The 18,067-nt window shown below is 45.7% G+C and overlaps 2 protein-coding genes and 1 long non-coding RNA gene across 3 annotated transcripts in view; 1 reads left to right on the top strand and 2 right to left on the bottom strand.

The window, feature by feature from the left end:
• Positions 1–18,067, top strand: part of LOC144695628 (butyrophilin subfamily 3 member A3-like) — a 267,537-nt gene that overhangs the window by 13,202 nt on the left and 236,268 nt on the right. The window lies entirely within an intron of this gene.
• LOC144695502 (butyrophilin subfamily 3 member A1-like) overlaps positions 1–18,067 on the bottom strand; it is a 67,164-nt gene that overhangs the window by 20,608 nt on the left and 28,489 nt on the right. The window contains 1 exon segment of the mRNA XM_078566378.1: positions 8,538–8,640. Coding sequence (XP_078422504.1) covers positions 8,538–8,640 — 103 coding nt within the window.
• Positions 1,158–7,007, bottom strand: LOC144695646 (uncharacterized). The gene is made up of 3 exons (XR_013579984.1): positions 6,855–7,007; positions 1,783–2,160; positions 1,158–1,186 (listed from the first exon to the last, which is right to left on the bottom strand). It is a non-coding gene; the product is annotated as an uncharacterized LOC144695646 (long non-coding RNA).

The raw sequence follows: 18,067 nt of genomic DNA, 5'->3' as shown, positions 1-18,067 counted from the left end.
AAAATGAGAGAGAGGTATAAGAAGGTCATTGGAAGCTGCTGTTGCTGCCTCTCTCCTGGTCTCATACTGATCTAACATTGCTGTAACAAGGACAAATGCTGAAATTGGTCAATACTAAACACACTCCCACGATGGCCCAACAGGATTTTTCAGTGAATATACAAGTGTACTATAGAAGTTTAATATGACCTCCTTGCTTTTTTACTCTGTGCCTCTATTGATAAAGCCTAGGATACTGTATGCTTTATTAACCATGCTCTCAACCTGTCTTGCCAACTTCAATGACTTATGCACATATACACTCAGGTCCCTCACCACCACCTTCTCAAGGGCAATTAGGCATGGGCAATAAATGCTAATCTAGCCAGTGATGGTCACATCCCATGAAAGAATAATTAAAAAAAAAACAAACATTGATTAGTGGTTGGAGAGTGGGGGTGGCCACCCATTCCCTCTCTCCGTACATACTCTTAAGCATGCTGTCCATGAAGCTCTCAACTTCGCAAATGCACCACAGTGATGTCAGTCAGCTGCTATTCAAGCTCGGAAACCTGGAGCTTGAACTTCTGCAACTGATGAAACTTTCCGTACATATAACAACCCAGGACACAGGAAGCATCCTGGTCTTCCCACATGGCACATTTTAGAGGTCAATGCAGCCCTGCCATCCCTCTATCTATTACATAATAAACCTTCCAACTAACAAACCTATCCATCAATAAACCTTCCACTACTAATAATAAATTGTACTAATATCAATAAACCTTACTACTAAAAATTTAAAAAAAGACTCACCAGCTACTCACTTTCCTTCGGTTAGCATCACTTAAATATAGGGAAGTTAATTGAATGTTTTACTTAAATTTTTAATGTTTTTAATCTCCAAGCTGCTTAGACTCACTCCCTAACTTTGAAGGGAGGGCAAACAGCAATACTCACCAGCCAATCAGCTCACAGCTTTCTTGTGGTGTAATTGTTTGATGTATTTTATTTCCACTTTTTCTTCCAAACGCTGTAGCACCCCAGAACTCTGCAATTCCCTCTCCAAGTAAGTGGCAGTCCCTGCTCCTGCACCTGATTTCTTCCATGTCTGCTGCTGTGTTCATGTTAGGAAATTATGTTATCAAAAAAGTTAGCTCAGCTACAATGTCAATTGTTGTTCCGACCTTGTGATGTCATCTTGTTACTGGACAGAATTTACAGCAGAGAATCAGGTCATTCAGCCCAAGCAAGCTATACCAGTGTTCATGATTCACACAAGCCTCCTCCCGCTCTACTTCATCTCACCCAAACATATCCTTCGATTCGTTTTCCTTTATGTATTTATCTAACATCCCCTTAAATGTATCTAGCAATTCACCTCAACCAGCATGTGGTACTTAATTCCGCATGCTCACTAATCTCTGAGTGAATGATTTTCTCCTCAATTCCTTATTAGATGGTAATGATTGTCCTTTTTTTTTAAACACAGGCCATTGACATTGTAGCAGAGCTAACTTTTTTGATAACATAATTTCCTAACATGAACACATATCTGCAGTGTCTGAACTCTATCAAGACAGGCTCCAGCATGTGCTATCTGACCTTCAACCCACAGGTCAGGTGACCCCGTATATAGTACACAGTATCATATAGTATCTAATACTGGAGTCCACAACCATAATCAGCTATTATCATGACATTTCCCTTTTTAAAAAAAAGTTCATGCAACTCAAGTACACAAAGTCTCTTATCTATTCTTTTTCACGCTGTTTTGATCAGTTTATTTTGTCTTTTACTCACCTCTGTATCTCTGAGGTTTTTTCATAATTCTTCCACTAGATGTTCTGAATGGTGACAGAAGTGATTTTTAAGGACAAGGGGTCTTCTCCAGCTCTGTGTCACTATCACCCCTTGGATAGTTTTCAGGACTCTCAGGCTTTGTTAGCTGTTGCTTCATTGGTGCATTCTGGTTTTTGATCTTCGGTTACACTTTCTGTTTCACAGCAGGGTTGTGTTTCAACTTTTTTCCGTAAGAATTTTTGGTTTCTCCACTTGGAGTCAACACTATGTAAGACCTTGGTTCTCCTGTGATTCCTGTGACAACAGCAGGATTTCAGATCCCTTCCTGCTGAGTCCACACTGTCTCTCCCACGATTAGGTCATAGAAACATAAAAACGCTGAAAAATATAAGCAGAAGTAGATCATTCGGTCCTTCAAACCTGCTCCGCTGGCTGATCCTTTCTCAACGCCATACTCTCGCTCTTTACCCATACCCCTTGATGTCTTTAGAGTCTATAAATCTATTTCCTTCTTAAATATATTCAGTGACTAGGCCTCCACAGTGCTCTGTGATAGAGAATTGCACAGGTTCACCACCCTCTGAGTGAAGAAGTTTCTCCTCATCTCAGCCTTAAATGGTCTACCCTGTATCCTGAGATTGTTGCCCCTTGTTCTAGATTCCCCAGCCAGAGGAAACATCGTCCCTGCATCTAGTCTGTCCAGCCCTGTCAGAATTTTATAAGTTTCAATGAAATGCCGTCTCATTTTTCTAAACTCCAATGAATACTGGCCTGATCAGCCCAATCTCTCCTCATACGACAATTTTGCCATCCTACTGCAGTCTACTGCATTCGTTGCTCCCAATGCGGTCTCCTCTACATTGGAGAGACCAAACGCAAACTGGGTGACCGCTTTGCAGAACACCTGCGGTCTGTCCACAAGAAAGACCCAAACCTCCCTGTCGCTTGCCATTTTAACACTCCACCCTGTTCTCTTGCCCACATGTCTGTCCTTGGATTGCTGCATTGTTCCAGTGAAGCCCAACGCAAACTGGAGGAACAGCACCTCATCTTCCGACTAGGCACTTTACAGCCTTCCGGGCTGAATATTGAATTCAACAACTTTAGATCTTAAACTCCCCCTCCCCCCATCCCCACCCCGTTTCTTCCCCCTCCCCCTTTTTTTTCAATAATTTATATAGATTCTTCTTTTCCCACCTATTTCCATTATTTTTAAATCTAAAACTAAAACTTTGTTAGTCTTTCCACCCCATCCCCACTAGAGCTGTACCTTGAGTATCCTGCCTTCCATTCTTAATTAGCACTTTTCTTAGATAATATCACCACCTTCAACACCTCTTTGATCCTTTTGTCTGTGACATCTTTTGATTATCTTCTCCTATCACTGCTTGCTTATCCCCACAACCACCCCACCCTCAACTTCTCTCTCCCCCCGCCCCCCACCTTAGACCAGCTTATATTTAACCTCTCTCCTAACTATACTTCAGTTCTGCCGAAGGGTTGTGAGGACTCGAAACGTCAACTGATTTCTTCTCCACCGATGCTGCCAGACCTGAGTTTTTCCAGGTAATTCTGTTTTTGTTTTGGGGTCTCTTCAATCCAACTTTGTCTTCTTCAACAGGTGTTTTAAGGTCTGCATGGTACATTCCACCATTCTGTTGGGATTGTGGATATTTGGGACTTGACAGAGCGTGGCAAAACTCCCAATCCTGTACAAATTTGTGAAATTCAGCGCCTGAGAATTGTGGACCGTTATCCTAGATGAGCATTTCAAGTATGCCGTGGCAAGCAAAAATTGATTTTATATAATTTATTACAGTGATGCTCTTACTATCATTTCTCAGCAGCAAAGATGCCAAAAACCTTTGAGTAATAATCTAGTACACGCCAGTAGGTACTCACTGTTGTCAAATGTGAATAAGTCCACTCCAAGTTTTTGCCAGGGCCTCTCTGGAATACTGTGGTTGAAGTGGTTCTTTTTGTTGCAATTTACTGTTCTTTTGGCATACTGCACATGCAGTCACCATTTCTCCGATTTGTGCTCCCATTCCAGGCCAATACATTATATCTCAAGCTCTTCTCCTGCATGTTTCTATGCTGATGTGACTTTCATGTATGCGCTGCAGCATTTCTTTCCTCAGTGTTGCAGGAATTATGATTTTTTTCTCCCTTGAAAAGTATTCCTTCTGCTGCATGAAGTTCGACACAAAAGTTCCAGTACTCTTGTACAGCAGAAGGGGCTCCACTCCGATGAGTGGGCCAGCTTGGAAATATATCGCTATTCCTTCACTGTCGCTGGGTCAAAATTCTGAAACTCCCTAACAGCACCATGGGTGTACTTACACCACATAAACTGCAGTGGTTCAAGAAGGCAGCTCACCACCACCTTCTCGTGGGCAACTAGGGATGGGGAATAAATGCTGGCCCAGCCAGTGAAGCCCACATCCCGTGAATGAATAATTTTTTAAAAGTCAGTACATTTCCTTGCCCGGTTTGTATTTAACTCTGAACTGGTACTTCTGCGGATGCACTAGTAATCTTTGGATTCTTGGTGGTGCACAGTTCAGGGGCTTTTTAAGTATAGCTTCCAAAGGCTTATGATTAGACTCTGCCTCCACGTCTTTGCCATAGACAAACTGGTGGAAACATTCTAGGCCAAACACAATTGTGAGTATTTCTTTCTCTATTTGGGCATATCGCTGCTGTGTTTCTGTCATTGTCTTTAAAGCATATGCCATTGGTGCCTCATTTTGCAAGAGGACAGCTCCCAGGCCAGTCTTTGAAGCATCCACTGAGAACTAGACTGATTGACTGACATCATAATATTTTAACACTGGTGGCTGCTTCAGTGTTCTCTTCAGACTGGTCAAAACTTCCTGGTGATTTTGTTCCCAGTGCCATTCCACATCATTTTGTAGGAGTTTTCTGTGCGGTGCTGTCAAGTCTGACATGTTCGGAATGAATTTCCCAAGATAGGTCACCATTCCCAAAAACTTCTCCAAGTCTTTCTTACATTCTGGAGGTGGCATGTTCATGACTGCTTTGATTTTACTCTGGTTTGGTTTCAGTCCTCCACTTGTTAGCACATGTCCCAAGTACTTGATTTCATGGAGACCTATTTTGCACTTTTCCTTCTTCAACTTGAGGTTCCTTTCTCTAGCTCTGGCCAGCACCTGCCTCAGTCTGTGGCTGTGTTCTTCACGTGAGGCTCTCCAGGCCAGCACATCGTCAATATAGGTTTCCACACCCTCTAACAGCTGCTTCACTATTCTGTGGAACACCTCTGGAGCTGAAATAATATCAAAAGGTAAGCGTAAAACCCTGTATCACCCGTATGGTGTGTTGAAGGTACAGAGATAGGAGCTGAGTTCATCCAGCTTGATCGGTCAGAAATCTGAACTTGCATCTAAGACTGAATAGTATTTAGCATCAGCTAGCTTACACGTGATCTCTCCTACTGTGGGCAGCTGGTAGTGCTCTCTTTGTACTGCCTGGTTTAGGTCTCTGGAATCCTGACAGAGTTGCAGATTCCCATCTGATTTTTCTACAATTGCAATTGGATTAACCCACTTTGTCAGTTCTTCAATTTTCTTGATGGTGTGAAGTTTCTCCATTCTGTCCAACTCTGCTCTCAGTCAGTCTCTCAGCATTACTGGTTGCCATGAAGAGATATTAATGTATATAATGTTATTGGTAATTATTTTTTTAAATAGAGGTTTAAGGCTGTGTGTGTGTGTTAATTGGATTAAAGCCAGCTAGTCTGGCTGCTTTGATGTATAGTAGTTTTGAGACGTAAACAGTAAGGTAAAGGGTGCATTTGCATTTTGTTGAATAAACCATTCAAGAATGGGAGTGAAATCTTGCACCTAGCTAGGATACATCAAGCAATGATTACATTACTAATAAAATTGGTACTTTGAAAGGGGTTCAGAGGGCCTGGCAATATGATAAGAATTTATATTCGAAGAGAAAGGCTGGGTTTCACAGAAAGGAGTTTGTAGTGCAGGTCAGAGGCATGTAATATCTAAGCAGCTGTAAGCCTACCACCTTCTGCAAAGGAACCAAACTGAAAGGAACCTCATTTTGAATTTGTACAGTGAAAATACTTTGCTTGGTGTCTGTTTAAGTCTATTGTTGCCTTGGTGGAGCTCTTGTTGCCTTAGTGGAGATTAATTTGGGAATTTGTTAAAAAGCTATGTTAGTAGTAATTTGTAGCCATGTGTATGTGTTTAATTTGTTGTAAATTAATAAATGTTTCATTTAGTTTGATATAAAAACCTCTCGAGACTTGGCAGTCTTATTCCTGAATTCAGAGCTGCAACTCAAAACATACCAATTGAAAATATAGGTTATAGTTTAAAGTTTCCCTCTGGGATTTTAAATAACTCAGCCTTTACCACCTGTTGTGTCATAACACTGGTATTTTCCCGGGCGGGTATATTTTGGGTGTCACAGGTTTGTCAATCTTGATGGTGTGTTCTCCTTTTAGGTAGCCAATCCCCTGGAACACATCTTTATACTTGCTCAGGATGTCATCAATGGTGACAGTCATATTCTCTTGATTAGCTTCGGATTTTCACAAGCTTTGATTCCAAGAATGGGTTTTGCATTAGTTTTCACACTATGAATGGAAGTGCTTGAGACTGTTTTTTGTAATTCACTAAGTATGCACTTGCCTTCTACAGCAATTTTTTTGTCTGTATAAGTAGACAGCTTCACTTTTGTGTTAGTTAGCTGTTTTTCCTTGCTTATCTTACAATACAAGCTTATGGGAATGACATTTGCTTGTGCACCTGTGTCAAGCTTGAAATTCACCATCGTGTTGGCAATTTTTAAGTTAACCTTTCATTCGTCCTCTTTGGCATTTATTGTTACTGCACCAACAAAAAGTTTAGTTTCAGTGTCATCATCTGCAATTCTGTGCACTTTCTTCGATTTACATATCTTAATGAAGTGATTTAGTTTATCACAGTTCTTGCACTGCTTTCCTTATGCTGGACAGCTATGTCATAAGTGTTTTGTTCTGCACTGGCTGCATGTAAATGTTTCAACAGCAGTTTTGTTCTTTTTACCTTCAGACTGTCTATGTGTTCCTTCCCGGGGCTGTTTCTGTTTAACTGCATCTAACTGCTTGATTGTGTGTGGCTTATCATCTTCTGTCATCTGTTTAATCTCGAATTTCGTTGTCTCTGCCGCTCTGCAGATATTTATTGCTTTCCCCAGCGTGAGAACAAATTCTCTCAAAAGCCATTCCCTCAGAGAGTCATTTGCAATCCTGCAAATTATTCTATCTTGCTTGAGTGATTCTTCCATCTCTCCAAATTCACATGATTTAGCTCATTTTCTCAGCTCAGTTACATACTGACCAATGTTGTCAATGCCTTGTGTGCACATAAAAATATCTGCATCTTTCATACATGATGTTTTTCTTAGGACTGCAGTAGGCTTCAAAATATCCCATTATTTCTTTCAAGTAATTTTGTTTCTCATCACGTTCAAATGTGAATCTGTTATAGACTTCTAGGGTTCCTTCCCCTGCCACATGAAGAAAGATGGAAGATTGTACCCAAGGGTCTTTTTTATCACTGCCTCCCGCTGTGAGGTACAGCTCGAATCGCTGTCAGAACATCCTCTAGTTTTTGGCGAGATTGCCCTCTAAACTGAGCTCTGTCAGTGGTTTCAGAACCTCCACTGGTGTGTTTAGTTTACTTCTGACACCATGTCTTGTTTCTTGTTTTAATGATGCACATAGGCTGCAGACATTGTAACTGAGCTAACTTTATTGATTACATAATTTCCTAACATGAACACATATCTGCAGTGTCTGAACTCCATCAAGACAGGCTCTAACATATGCTATCTGACCTTCAACTCCCAGGTCAGATGATCCCATGTATAATATAGAGTATCGTATAGTAACTAATACTGGAGTCCACAACCAGCTATTATCTTGACAATGCTCTTATAAATATTGACACACTAGTTTTGGATGCCGCTACATCCTAACTCTTTCTATTCAACCACAGTAATCATAATTTCAAAGACTTCTTCCAAATCATCTGTCACTCTTTTCAAGAGAAAACTGCCCCACCACATGGACTGCAGCGGCTCAAGGCGGCGGCTAACCACCATCTCCCCAAGGGCAATGAGGGCTGAGCCATTAGTGCCCGCAAACCACCGACCAATGTAGGAGAGAGAGAGAGAGAGTACGTGAAGAAACGATTACATCGGATCAACACTGGATCAAACAAGTGGGAACACAAGCAGGAGAAACTGGTAGAACAGGATTTCTCAAGCAAATTCTGTCCTGTTTGTCGCCCCGTGTTCCAGAAATTCTACGTCTGCTCAGGAATGTGGTGTCGCAACTCATTGAAGAGAAAATCTCACTTCCTGTTGCACTCAATCCAAGCCCAGCAGGAGAAAATTGCAGCACGTTAGAGTTAGAAAGTCGCTGCTGTGAACATTTAAATCCCAGTGTTGGGTCAGGAAGGACAGAGGAGGTAACGATTCCCAACTCACAGCCCCTACAGAAGCCCCTTCTCCCTATCCTGAACGGGGCGGCCGCCCGCTCCCCCGGCTCAGGGAAAATCTGAAGCTTCTCCCCCCACGAACTGCCCTCAAGGGCCGATAGGATGGGACACGGCAGCGGGTCTAAACACTCACCGATTCCCGGGGAAAAATCCTAAAGTGAACCCTTTAACCCAGTGATTCCCACCCAACTCCCTGTGAGGTGAGATATTCCTGAACCCACTAACTTGGTCAGCATTTTGAGCAGCCGCTTCCCATCTCCCCGGGAACCTCCTTATCCAGAACTTCCTGATGGGAATTTGTCCCGGCTCATCCTCGGGCAGTTCGTAACTGGGCGGAACCGGGACAGTGAAAGACATAACAAAAACAGAATTACCTGGAAAAACTCAGCAGGTCTGGTAGCATCGGCGGAGAAGAAAAGAGTTGACGTTTCGAGTCCTCATGACCCTTCAGCAGAACAGTGACAATGAAAGACAGGTGAGTAAATCTGTTGAGCTGCACCTTCAAATTGTCTTTTCTTAATGAAACTATAGGGAGACACATCAAAAGGAAAAAAAAAACAAATAAAAGGTGCCCCTTTATTGAGTAACAATAATAAAAAATAACTATAGGAAACTGGTGAACTTTAATATTAATTGTTTACTCCCGAACAATCCCCATCCACCACTACTCTCCTCCGTCTGGCTGAACTTGTTCTCACACTGAACAATTTCTCCTTAAACTCCTCTCACTTCCTCCAAATAAAAGGTGTGGCTATGGGTACCCGCATGGGCCCCAGCTAATCCTGTCTCTTTATGGGGTATGTGGAACATTCCTTGTTCCAGTCCTACTCCGGCCCCCTCCCACAACTCTTTCTCCGGTACATAAATGATTACTTCGGTGCTGCTTCACGCTCTCGTCTGGACCTGGAAAAATTTATTAATTTTGCTTCCAATTTCCATCCCTCCATCATTTTCACATGGTCCATCTCTGACACTTCCCTTCCTTGACCTCTCTGTCTCATTTTCTGGTGATAGACTGTCCACCAATATCCATTACAAGCCTACTGACTCCCACAGCTACCTCGACTACAGCTCCTCACACCCCGCTTCCTGTAAGGTCTCCATCCCATTCTCTCAGTTCCTTCGCCTCCGTCGCATCTGTTCTGATGATGCCACTTTCAAAAACAGTTACCCTGACCTCCTTCCTTAACCGAGGTTTTCCACCCACGGTGGTTGACAGGGCCCTCAACCGTGTCCGGCCCATCTCCCGCGGATCCGCCCTCACACCTTATTCTCCATCCCAGAAACATGATAGGGTCCCCCTTGTCCTCACTTAACACCCCACCAGCCTCCGCATTCAAAGGATCATCCTCCGTCATTTCCACCAACTCCAGCATGATGCCACCACCAAACACATCGTCCCTTCACCACCCCTGGCGGCATTCCGCAGGGATCGTTCCCTCCGGGACACCCTGGTCCACTCCTCCATCACCCACTACTCCTCAACCTCCTCCCACGGCACCTTCCCATGCAACCGCAGAAGGTGCAACACCTGCCCCTTTACTTTCCCTCTCCTCACCGTCCAAGGGCCCAAACACTCCTTTCAAGTGAAGCAGCATTTCACTTGCACTTCCCTCAATTTCATTCGTTGCTCCTAATGCGGTTTCCTCTACATTGGAGAGACCAAAAGCAGACTGGGTGACTGCTTTGCAGAACACCTTCGGTCTGTCCGCAAGCATTACCCAGACCTCCCTGTCGCTGGCCATTTCAACACTCCACCCTGACCTCATGCCCACATGTCCGTCCTTGGCCTGCCGCATTGTTCCAGTGAAGCTCAATGCAAACTGGAGGAACAGCACCTCATCTTCCGACTAGGCACTTTACAGCCTTCCGGACTGTATATTGAGTTCAACAATTTTAGATCATGAACTCCTCCATCCCCACCCCCTTTCCGATCCCCCCCCCTTTTTTTTCCAATCATTTATATAGATTTTTCTTTTCCCACCTATTTCCATTATTTTTAAATGTATTTCCATTCATTGTTTTAGCCTTTTTCGATTCCTTCACCCCACCCCACAAGGGCTATCTGTACCTTGCTTGTCCTGCTTCTTACCCTTAATTAGCACATTCCTCAGATAATATCACCATCTTCAACACCTCTTTGTCCTTCTGTCTGTGACATCTTTTGGTTATCTCCACCTATCACCTATCACTGACCCTCTATCCAGCTCTACTTGTCCCACCCTCCCCTTAAACCAGCTTATATTTCACCTCTCTTCTATTTTTACTTAGTTCTGTTGAAGGGTCATTCGGACTCGAAACATTAACTGTGCTCCTCTCCACAGATGCCGCCAGACCTGCTGAGTTTTTCCAGGTATTTTTGTTTTTGTTTAATATTATTTGAAAGTGTTTAATATTATTTGAAAGTGTTTAATATTATTTGCTTTTTCGACTATGCCTTCCACTCTCTGCAGTGCAAACAAATCTCGGAAGAGCTCCTTTGAATTAAAGGACACCATGAGCTCCATCTCCAGGGCCACCCTGGTCTGGACAAGGCTGTGGAAGAGGGGCAACAGTTTGAGTAACCCCTATCCTGGGCCACAACTAGGAGCTGTAGTTAAACACCTTGTCCAGACCCCACGTTCCCTCCTTCACGGAACATCCTAATTTTTGTTATTTAACTGCAGAATGTGACCCTGTATAGAAGACAGTTGATTAAACATACATATTAAAATATAGTTACCAGGGCAGCCAATCTTTTGCCATTTGCTGTTCTTTGCATCGAGAGAATGTGTAAATGGTTCCAGTAAAATTAAACAGATGAGGAGAAAGACCTGGAAAATCTGATAATGTTGACTGTGAAAGTACAACAGTTTTTCTCAATCACATAAAGTGTAACTAAACCGGTTTCAGGAAAATAAATGCACATAGTACAATAATGTAATTGACCCAGTGACATCTGTATTTGGTGTGTAAACACTTCTTCAGCAGTGATAGACAAACAAGACCTCATAGAACAGGATGGGATATAGAGGGGAAAACATCAAATGATCAAATCAAATCTGAAATAAAAACAGAAAATGCTGGAAATAATGAGCAGATCAATAGAAGCAATTCAGAGAAGGTTCATTTGACTGATACCTGGGATGGGTCTTACAATGAAAGATTGGACAGGCTGGGCCCGAAACTTTTGGAGTTTAGAAGAGGGAGGGGGAGGTGAGGAGGGAAATCCCACCATGGTGGAATTTGAATTCAGTTTATAAATCTGGAATTGAAAGATAGTTTCATAGGATTACTGAGATTATCATCGATTGTTGTAAAAACTGCATCTGGTTCACTAATCTACTTTAGGGAAGGAAATCCGCCATCCTTACTTGGCCTGACCTATGTGTGACTGGAGACCCACAAGTAGTTGACTCTAAACTGCACTCTGAAATGGTCTAGGAAGCCAATCAATTCAAGGGCAAATAGGGATGGGCAACAAATGCTGGCCTTGCCAGTGAAGCCCACATCCCATGCAAGAATAAAAAAAGTGTTGGACATCCCCTGGTCTCAGAGTGAGCGAAGCTGGTAGTCTCTTGGGGTCATTTCAATGGCCAGGGTGGGAAAGCTGCTCAAGTGAACGAGAATGGCAGCTAATGGGGGAAGATATCCCGGGGATCAGATGGCAGTGAAACTGGGTGTTGAAAGGGGCCTGAGGGATAGATCGACAAATCATTTTAAGTAACAATGCTATCCCCAGCTGAAAACCCAATCCTTATTAACTCTGCAGACACTTGGGCCTGATAACTCCTCTAGCATTACCCCCCACATTTAAATGTCTCCCTTCATTCTTAGCAGCCTGAACTGGATGCATGTTAGTTGATCGCCCCCAAGGAAGTGTTTTTCTTTTTAAAGAGGACAAGTTTTATTTGATAATTACAGTATTAATACAAGTTCAAAGTTCTGTGGATGCGGGAATTCTGAAAGATAAGAAAATACTGGGAACTCTCAGCTGGTCTTGTAGCATCAGAAGGGAGAGAAAGAAGGCTCACGGGTTAAGTGGATTAGCCTTCACCACAACAGAGTACTTAGAGATTCAACAGTTTATAGGCTTCGTTTGCTTTTTTTTTTGTAAAAATATACTTTATTCATAAAATATCTTCAATCACATTCAAAACCATTTCAAAAACAACATTACAAGGGTACAATCCAGGTTAAACTTTTACAAAATGTATCACCAGGTGCATCAGTACAAACAATATTACAATCATTTACAGCCTTTCATTTTGATCTGTACAGCCCGAGGGGCTCTAAACAGTTCCCAGTCTCTCGGTGCGCTGTGGTAGAAAGGTCTTAGACAGCGACCCTTCCCCATTGCGCCTTTGCGGCAGCTGCCCCAAGCTTTAGTGCGTCCCTCAGCACGTAGTCCTGGACTTTGGATTGTGCCAGTCCGCAACAATCGGTCGGGGACAACTCTTTGTGCTGGAAGACCAACAAGTTTCGGGCAGACCAAAGCGCGTCTTTCACCGAGTTGATGATCCTCCAGCTGCAGTTGATGTTTGTCTCGGTGTGTGTCCCTGGGAACAGCCCGTAGAGCACAGAGTCCTGTGTCACAGAACTGCTCGGGATGAACCTCGACAGCAACCACTGCATCTCTCTCCAGACTTTCTTTGCAAAGGCACAATCCACAAGGAGGTGAACAACGGTCTCTTCCCCACCACAGCCACCTCGAGGGCAACGTGCAGAGGGGGTGAGCCTCCTGGCGTGTAGGAAGGATCTGACGGGGAGGGCCTTTCTCACCACCAGCCAAGCTACGTCTTGGTGCTTGTTGGAAAGTTCTGGCGATGAGGCATTCTGCCAAATGACTTTGACAGTCTGCTCGGGGAACCATCCCACAGGGTCCACCCTCTCCTTTTCCCTCAGGGCCTCTAGGACGTTACGTGCTGACCACTGCCTGATGGACTTGTGGTCAAAGGTGTTTTTCTGCATAAATTTTTCCACCAGGGACAGGTGGTACGGCACGGTCCAACTACTTGGAGCGTTCCGCGGCAGCGTGGCCAGACCCATCCTTCGCAACACCGGGGACAGGTAGAACCTCAGCACGTAGTGACACTTGGTGTTTGCGTACTGAGGGTCTACGCACCGCTTGATGCAGCCACACACAAAGGTGGCCATCAGTATGAGGGCGATGTTGGGCACGTTTTTTCCCCCTTTATCTAGAGGCTTGTACATCGCGTCCCTGCGGACACGATCCATTTTCGACCTCCAGATAAAGCGGAAGATGGCTCGAGTGATCGCCATCGCGCAGGAGTCTGGAATGGGCCAGACCTGCGCCACGTACAGCAACAGCGAGAGTACCTCACACCTGATGACCAGGTTCTTTCCCGCAATGGAGAGGGAGCGTCGCTCCCACATGCCCAGTTTCCTTTTCACCATAGCCACTCGCTCCTTCCAGTTTCTAACGCATGCCCCGGTCCCTCCGAACCATATCCCCAGCACCTTCAGGCCGTCAGCCCTGACAGTGAAGGGGACAAAGGATCGGTCAGCCCAGTTCCCAAAGAACATGGCCTCGCTCTTCCCACGATTTACCTTGGCTCCCGAGGCCAGTTCGAACTGGTCGCAGATGTGCATCAGTCTGCGCACCGACAGCGGATCCGAGCAGAAGACGGCGACGTCGTCCATGTACAGGGAGGCTTTTACCTGAGTGCCTCCACTGCCTGGGATCGTCACTCCTCTTATGCCCGGATCCTTCCTGATGGACTCGGCAAAGGGTTCTATGCAACACACGAAAAGGACAGGCGAGAGAGGACAGCCCTGCCTGACTCCAGATTTAATCGGAAAGCTATCTGTTTCCCACCCATTGATTGAGACTGCGCTACTGATGTTAGTGTAGAGCAGTTGGATCCAATTTCGAATTCCCTCCCCAAACCCCATTTTGGAGAGCACATCCCCCATGTAGGTGTGCGATATTCTGTCAAAGGCCTTCTCCTGATCCAAGCTGATGAGGCAGGTATCCACACCCCTGTCCTGTACATAGGCAATCGTATCCCTGAGCAGCGCCAGGCTGTCAGAGATCTTCCTGCCTGGCACAGAGCAGGTCTGGTCAGGGTGAATCACCAATTCCAGAGCGGATTTGACCCGGTTGGCGATGACCTTGGACAGAATCTTATAGTCCACATTCAACAGTGAAATGGGTCGCCAATTTCTAATTTCCTCCCTTTCCCCCTTGTGCTTGTAGATGAGGGTGATGATGCCTTTCCTCATGGATTCTGACATACTACCGGCCAGGAGCATACTCTCGTACACTCCTAGCAGGTCTGGGCCGATCAAGTCCCACAGAGCCGAATACAACTCCGCCGGCAAGCCGTCGCTTCCGGGGGTTTTACTCTTCTCGAAGGACTCGAGGGCCTTAGTCAGTTCATCAGGAGTTAGCGGTTTGTCCAGGCTCTCCCGCGTACTGTGGTCTAAGACCTCCGTGATAGAGGGCAGGAAGGACTGGGAGGCCGTGCTGTCCGTGGGCTTCACGTCATACAATCCGGCATAAAAGGATTTGCTGATCCTCAGAATGTCGGACCGTGATGACTTTACTGAGCCGTCTTCTTCCTTCAGGCTGCTGATCACAGAGCGCTCTCTGTGTACCTTTTGGAAGAAGAAACGTGAGCACGTCTCATCCTGCTCCACGGAGTGGACTCTGGAACGGAAGATGATCTTGGAGGCCTCCGAGGCAAAGTGCGAGGCTTGCTGGCCCTTCACCTCTTGGAGCTCCTCCTTGACAACGACCATCGACTGCAGCCGGAGCAGATTCTGCATCTTTTTCTGGAGTCGGGACATTTCCCTCTGTTCCTTTCTAGCTTTCTGGGTGCCTTTGAGGATGAAAAACCTCTTGATGCTTCCCTTGATCGCTTCCCACCAGTGTGTCAGGGACTCAAAGAGGGGTTTCACGGTTCTCCAACCTTTGTAATCCCTCTTGAGCTCCTCAATGTTCTCTGGGGTCAGCAGTTGCACATTTAGCTTCCATGCCCCCCTGCCCACCCTCAGGTCCTTCTCCAAGTGGCAGTCCGCCAGTAGGAGGCAGTGATCTCCTTGGCCGTGTTCTGCTCCGGTGGCATCTGGAGGTTCACGTAGAGAGCGGGTTTTGAGATGACCTTTGCTGGAGAAGCTTCTCCAAAACTCACCCCCTCTGGGGTGTTGCTGTTCCCGGCTTCCTGGAGCTGGGGTGCGATGATTGCCTCACTGCTCCCAGATTCCAGGGGCTGTGGTGCACTGGCCTCCTCAGGTTGCAGGCAAAGTTGGGGTGCGCTGGTCTCCTTGTTGTCTCCAATTTTCTGGAGCTCGGGTGTCTCGTCCTCCAACGCCCTGGAGCTTTGCCGCCTCTTCTGTCGGTGCCGCCCTGGCACTTCATCATCCGAAGAGCTGCTGCCCTTGTCATCCGTGTCGGATGGGAGACGCCTCTTGCCGCTTCTCTGGGAAACGCCTTTGCTTCTTCTTCGCTCCCTCTTACTTTTCTTGTTCTTCACCGTCCGCCCCCCCTGCTGCTTTTCCACTGCTGCCTCCTCCTCCATTGATTCGCTGTCCTGAGGACTGGGAGGTACAGGGGGTAGTGCTGCTGGTTGGCTCTCTGTTGCCTCGATCTCTTTCTCCACCTTGTCTCTCTCTGTGTCCTCCTTTGTCCCGTTGAGCTCCCTGGGGGCCTTGGTGGTTGGAGTGACACGAAACATTTCTTCTGCTTCCCCCTGGTCGGCTTTGGCTGCCTGTGCGTAAGTACGGCAGCGTTTGGGGCAGGTCCTGTAGAGGTGACCTGCCTCGCCACACAGGTTGCAGCACTTGGCCTGTTTGCAGTCTTTTGTCTGGTGCCCTTCCTGTTTGCAGATCTTGCAGAGGGAGGCGCTGCAGTTGGCCGCCACATGACCAGCCTTGCCGCATGAGCGACAATGCTTGGGTTGCCCAGCGTAGACCAGGTAGCCACGGTTTCCCCCGATAGTGAAACTGGAAGGAGGGTGGAAAATGGCTCCCTTACCATCGGTCTTTAGCGTGACCTTAAACAGGCGTTTGCCTGTCCAGATCCCCAGGTCGTCTCGAATCTCGGTGCCGCTCCCCACCTTATCGAAGTACCTGGTGAGGAAGGTGACCACGTCGGCGACAGGGACGAAGGGGTTGTACACATGCACCATCACCACACGTTCCCGTTGCAACGGCAGAGAAAAGTGCGGCTCCGCCGTCAGGATCTTCATCTCCGGCAGGTCTCTCTTCTCCTCGAACACCCTCAGGAGCTGGACGCAGTCTGCCACCCGCTTGAACGTCACGTCAAAATAACCACCTTTGCGGGAGTCGTGCAGGGTGAAGATCTCCGTAGCTTCGAAGCCGCACGCCTTCAACAGGATCCTCCTGGTGAAGAAGCCCCGATCCATAGGTGATCCTCCCTCGCTGTGGTTCACCGTGACTCGGACGGTGATAGGTAACCCACGGTATGGATTTCGATTGCGATTGGTTATAGCCCTTCCATCCCGACCTTGCCTTGGTAGGACCATGGTGTCGCCCCTGCAACACTTGATCTTAGCCAAAAGGCCGAGAAGCTCGTTTGCTGCCAACCCCGCCGCCATCTTCATAGAAGGCAATATGCAGCAAGTCACAAGCGCGGCCACCATCTTTATAGGGAGCAATGTGCAGCCAGGCACATGCGCGGCCGCCATCTTCATAGGGGGCATTATACAGCAAAGAACATGCGCGGCCGCCATCTTCATAGGGGGCATTATGCAGCAAGGCACATGCGCGGCCACCATCTTCATTGGGGGCATTGTGGAGCAAGGCACATGCGCGGTCATCCCAGGCCCTGGAATTGCAAATATCACAACGCCGACAGCAGAATTGTATCTGTCACGGGTCCCGTCGTTTTCTTTCTCTCATTTGGATTTCCTTAACATTTTCCTTGCCTTTATTTTACCCCTTTCTAACAAGGCACTTTTTAAAAGAGATACTTGCCTTTCCTTCATGGGCATCAATGTTCAATGCATTCAAAAATACAGCGCATAATTTGAAAATTATGGTGAGGTTTTAAAATACAATCCTCTTTCCCAATGTTAAACCACAGCTTTCTGCGTGTTAATAAAAAAATCAATTTAATCTGTTACTTGCACATTCAAGTTACAATTCCACAGAAGGCACGTTATAAAATAGTTCTCTATTTCAGACCATAAAATGTAAACTTATAGTTTTGAGATAATATATACATACAATCCGTCATAAAAACCTGTAAAAAAAAGTATCCAATACAGGAAATATAAAGGAAAATATAAAAAGATGAAAACATTTGGCACTAAATTGTAAATATCTTTCAGAGATTAAAGGGATATTTGTTAGAAATTTTTAAAAAATCTGGTACAGTTGTAGGAGTTTTTCCCTCAGCGATTATCAGAATATTAATCGGACAACAAGGAAGGAGCTTTGTTCTAACCACTGCCATGTTACACCTCTGCTGAGTGAGCTGATCTCGCTGTTGGCAGTGTGGGTCTGTGCTGAGTTGTTTGAGCTCAATAGTAGGAGCCTAGAATTAACCTCTTCACTATTTAGTCTCATGTGAACGATGACCATCTGAGGGAGATACTGGAGGGCTGCTACTGCTCTTGGGTCCAAATGCCAGCATGAGTCACTGTTTCAGGGAGAAAATGGAAGAATAAAGTGTCCCTTCCCACCACCTTTGCAAACATACTTCCTTGTCCATATTTAAGAGTTATTTAGATATTTCTTCATGTGCATTAGCAATTCCTGGATGACCTTTAAATACCTTGTAATTTAAC

The sequence above is a fragment of the Cetorhinus maximus genome, chromosome 21 (genome assembly GCF_964194155.1).
Source record: "Cetorhinus maximus chromosome 21, sCetMax3.hap1.1, whole genome shotgun sequence".
Lineage (NCBI taxonomy): Eukaryota > Metazoa > Chordata > Chondrichthyes > Lamniformes > Cetorhinidae > Cetorhinus > Cetorhinus maximus.
Note: the sequence above shows the minus strand (reverse complement) of the source record. Positions and strands in the feature narration are given on the sequence as shown.